The following is a 4,201-nucleotide window of genomic DNA, read 5'->3' as shown; positions in this document are numbered from 1 at the left end:
ATATTTGACTTTCCGAGTTTTTTATATTTAGCGTCTTTTTAATACAGGAATGGTTAATCAATTGCGAACACAATAATTTGTGACTAATTCAATCATCCTCAAGTAAAATTGCATAAATATTAATATTACCATTAAATTGCACATCTGATCTCTGGGATCATAGTATATTAAGCTAGCTTATCAATCCTACAACAAAATTTTAGTAAGCTAGCAGAACTAAGTGAGAAGATAGGCAGAAGCAAATTTTGAGAGGAGCATTCATGTTCAAGAGAAGAGGGCTAACTATATACAAAAGTCACCATTGGAAACCAAGAACTGTGTCCGATTCCCCCAAACACTCGTAAAAAGAATGATATAAATACGCCCAACAAGCTGTAAAAGCGACACCTCTGGCTTGGTTCAATAAAAATATCCTCCATTTCAATCTATACAAAAATTATAGACTCCCCACCTCAGCCACTCTCTCTTAAGCAATTCCCAGGTAAGAGGAACTTAAACTGGTCTGCATTCTCCAACAGATAAGCAGGAAGATGCACAGCTGAGTACGAATGTGGCACCGGTCCCATTTTCCCAATTATCTCCTTGAAAGTGTACTCCTCAGGAAGCATATCAAACAAATCAGCGCCTTTGCAGATCACTCTCTGCACCCTCTTGGGGTTCAAGAAATGAGAGAACCTAACCCGATCCACGTGACTGTAAGCCTTCATCTTGAATACAAACTCTTTGATGCGTCGGAAGCAGAAGCTACAATGCCACCCTGCATCAGCCAATATCTCATCAGACTGTCGATAGTGGGCATATCTCGTCTTCCCAGACTCATATACGTGAATAGAAGCTCTCCAGCTATTGTTGTCAACAAGAAACTCAAAGGAATAGAGATAGTTCCTCAAACGAAGATGGAGGATCGGAGGTATACCATCGCACCACCTCAAGAGATTAATCGTGTGCCTACTTGGTATCTCATCAACATCCGACATTATTAACAAGTCATCATCCTGAATACCAGCTTGTTTCAGGAGATAATCCAATGCAAGTCTCTGATACGCTTCCTCAATAAACGGATTCTCCCCTTTCTTGAATCTCCCCGGAACTTGACCGTACGTTAGCCGTGACTCAAGAAACTTAAACTCATCCCGGAATCCAGCAAACACAAAAGGCTTCGGCAGACCAGTGAAGGTTGAGTTGGACTCCAGGAGGACAAACTCTGAGACATAAGGGTACAACTCATTCCATCTTATCTTGAGGATGTCAAGCTCATTGCTGAACAACACGGCATCAAAAACACGCCTAGGATACTCACGAATTCCCCATCCGTGAAGCTTACACAGATTCTCCATTGATACGTTCTCGTGATAATAGTGAGGGATTTCATGGAAGGGCTTAGGCGGAGATTCCCACAACGGCCGCAAGAAGTAAGTGATCTTCTGGCCGTGCACATATATGAAAAACAGAGATGTCGGGATCAACATGAAGAGGAAGAGATAGGCTTTAATGTCCAATCCACGCAGGAAGCATTTTAATCTTGTCATGCTCGAGCTCTTTCCTGAATCCTGCTCGTTGAGAATACCAGACACATTAGACTCATCAAAGACTAGCACACATTTGCAATGGCTACAGCTAATACCAAATAAAGAACACGAAAGAATACCACAGTTAGGGGGTTTTAATAAAACACAAGAGCCCAATTCGACACATAAGAAGTAAGATCGATTATACAGAAATTATACAGAAACCCTAAACACCCAATTTAGTGCAAATTATACAGAAATCCATTAACATATAAACATAGCTCCGAAACAAGGAAGGGGGAACCCTAAAAAAGAATAGGGCAAACAGATGGGGAAAAAAACACAAAAACAACAAAAATTATAGGGTCTAGAATCTGAAGTATCACAGATGTCTTACCCCATAAAACCTATAGTAGGGATACAAATTTGATTTACCCCAGTATTACTGGGTTGTTACACATATTATTCAGAAGAAGATTTCAAATTTTTCCATTTTTGAAATCCAAATTTTGAGCTTCTAATTTCCACGGACTTTATTCTGAGAAACAAATACTACTACTAGAGCAGCAATAACACCACAGTTACCTAAAAATCTCAACCAAATAAAAGTAGGATGAAAGAAGAAGAATTGAACAAATATACCTCATCACATATATCATCAGACTTCTTGGAACAATACTGAGATCCCCCTTCCGCCATCATATATACCTTATCACAAAACTTGGTTACACTACACATATCCCTCTCTCTCTAGATCCGGGAATGTGTGCCTAGAAGAATCCAATTACAGCAGAAACGAAGATACGCCCATAAATTGAAAATCTGGAGCAGAGGAGGGAGGAGGCCTAAGTCAGTTCCCAGTAATCCTCCCCAAATTGAAGAAGGCGGAGGAAATTAAACAACGAAAAAGGGAATTATTGAAAGTAAGGAGACAATAAAATAGAGAAGAGAGTAGAAAGGGTCAGTTGTAAAGATTAGAAAGAAGGAAGCCGTTTACTCGTCTTCTACCCCACGTCTGCTGCTGCTCAATTTACGAACAAGCCCCATTCCATATTTTGGTTTTGGGAATGCTGGAAAGGTTATTCTTGTCATTTTCATGTTATACGCGTCAATTGACCTGGCTGTTGCGTGGAGTGATTTAAATTTGGTAAACAAAAAAAGCTGCTCTCAAATGGATTTTGTTTCAAATATCTGGAAACATTAATGTCTCCAGATATGATTTCGCTATTATTAATTTCAAAAATCTTTTTTTTTTTAAATTTTACTACTAACTAGACATTTAGATAATTAGATCCATTCGAGCTTATTTCATTTTGATCAGTAACTAAACAGCACTCTACCACGCTTCCAATTAAGAATAGAAATCACTCTTTTCTTAGATTTATCTAGTTGAATGTAATTTGATATACTGTTAATAATATGTTAACCAAAAATAGCTGCTAATGGGCCTAGCCCAGTCAGTCCAACGACAACTTAAACCCGGCAAAAAGGCATGTTCAGATGGGCTTAGCTTGCCAAATACTAGCCCAAATTGTTTGGGTTTGGCTGAATCTGAATTGAGCTCCACAATGCCACATTGTTTATTATTGCCAAAAGTAGCATTCATAATAAAAAAAATATTTATATAGAAAAAAAATTGTCACTTCCAGGATTCAAATTTAGGTCATCATCTATATATATTGGAGTGGGTTGTGTGTAAATTAAAATCACTGCACTCAACATATATATAAAGTCATTGTATATTTGTATTCATAATGAACTTAACCACATTCGAAAAATCTGAAATTAAATGACATTTTTGCTCCTTATGGATTCTAACAATCGTGATGCACTCATACAACGAGAAGATTCATCCACTTTAGACATTCATGATTGAACAACTGAAATGATTTTCTCATTTGAATCTCTCATTTATATTATGCACATATCTTGTACGAGCACTATTTGTGAACAATGCCCTTGTTTAGTCTACTCTATCATTATTTTTATACGGTGCTCGTACAAGATATGTGCATAATATAAATTTTTATTGACATCTCTAATATTAACACCTAGATAATTTTTATTAATACCTAAATAATTTTAAAAGATAAAGATAATTTTGAATAACACCTAAATATTAACACCTAAAGATAATTTTTATTAACACCTAAATTTTTTTTATTAACACCTTAAATTTTTTTATTGACATCATTAATTTTATAAATTACATAAAAATCCAAGCTTTGATTTGTTTCCTTTAATAATTTATTTAAGTTATACTTGTAGTACTAGTAGTTTTGAAAATGAGAAGTGGGCCTAATTTCTTATTCAAAATAAGAACTGGTCTAATATATGTGGGCTTAGATGTATAGTTTGGGCTCGAAATTTTTAAAAGATAAAGAACTAAAAATACAACGCGAAAATTGAAATAATACACTACTCCTACTATTTAATGCATATAACAATAGTTAGTTCAATTCAATAAGTAAGTATACATATTTTTAAATCATCACTTTCTACTGTAAAAAATGCAGACAGCTGAGATGATTACGAAGTGGAGATTTTTGGTATTCTAATTGAGATCTGTGGTGAAAATGGTCAATATATGTAGGGAGAAGATGAAGATATGAGCATTCAGAGAGTCATAAACGTCACGTTAATTCTTAATTCAATTATCTATTTGCAAAGCCTATAGATAGTTTGAAATATAC

The 4,201-nt window shown here is 35.7% G+C and overlaps 1 protein-coding gene across 2 annotated transcripts; it reads right to left on the bottom strand.

The window, feature by feature from the left end:
- Nucleotides 1-235: 235 nt before the first annotated feature.
- On the bottom strand, nucleotides 236-2,477 carry LOC125207337. 2 transcript variants are annotated; one of them, XM_048106630.1, is made up of 3 exons: nucleotides 2,151-2,477; nucleotides 917-1,550; nucleotides 236-757 (listed from the first exon to the last, which is right to left on the bottom strand). In XM_048106630.1, the coding sequence occupies exons 1-3, from the start codon at nucleotides 2,244-2,246 to the stop codon at nucleotides 453-455; spliced, it is 1,035 nt and encodes a 344-aa protein (XP_047962587.1). In that variant the 5' UTR covers nucleotides 2,247-2,477; the 3' UTR covers nucleotides 236-452. The 2 variants fall into 2 exon arrangements, with proteins under 2 accessions (XP_047962587.1, XP_047962586.1); XM_048106629.1 differs by having other exon boundaries at nucleotides 236-1,550; nucleotides 2,151-2,476.
- Between the last annotated feature and the right edge of the window lie 1,724 nt (nucleotides 2,478-4,201).

This window comes from Salvia hispanica, chromosome 2 (assembly GCF_023119035.1).
Source record: "Salvia hispanica cultivar TCC Black 2014 chromosome 2, UniMelb_Shisp_WGS_1.0, whole genome shotgun sequence".
NCBI classification, from domain to species: Eukaryota; Viridiplantae; Streptophyta; class Magnoliopsida; order Lamiales; family Lamiaceae; genus Salvia; species Salvia hispanica.
Note: the sequence above shows the minus strand (reverse complement) of the source record. Positions and strands in the feature narration are given on the sequence as shown.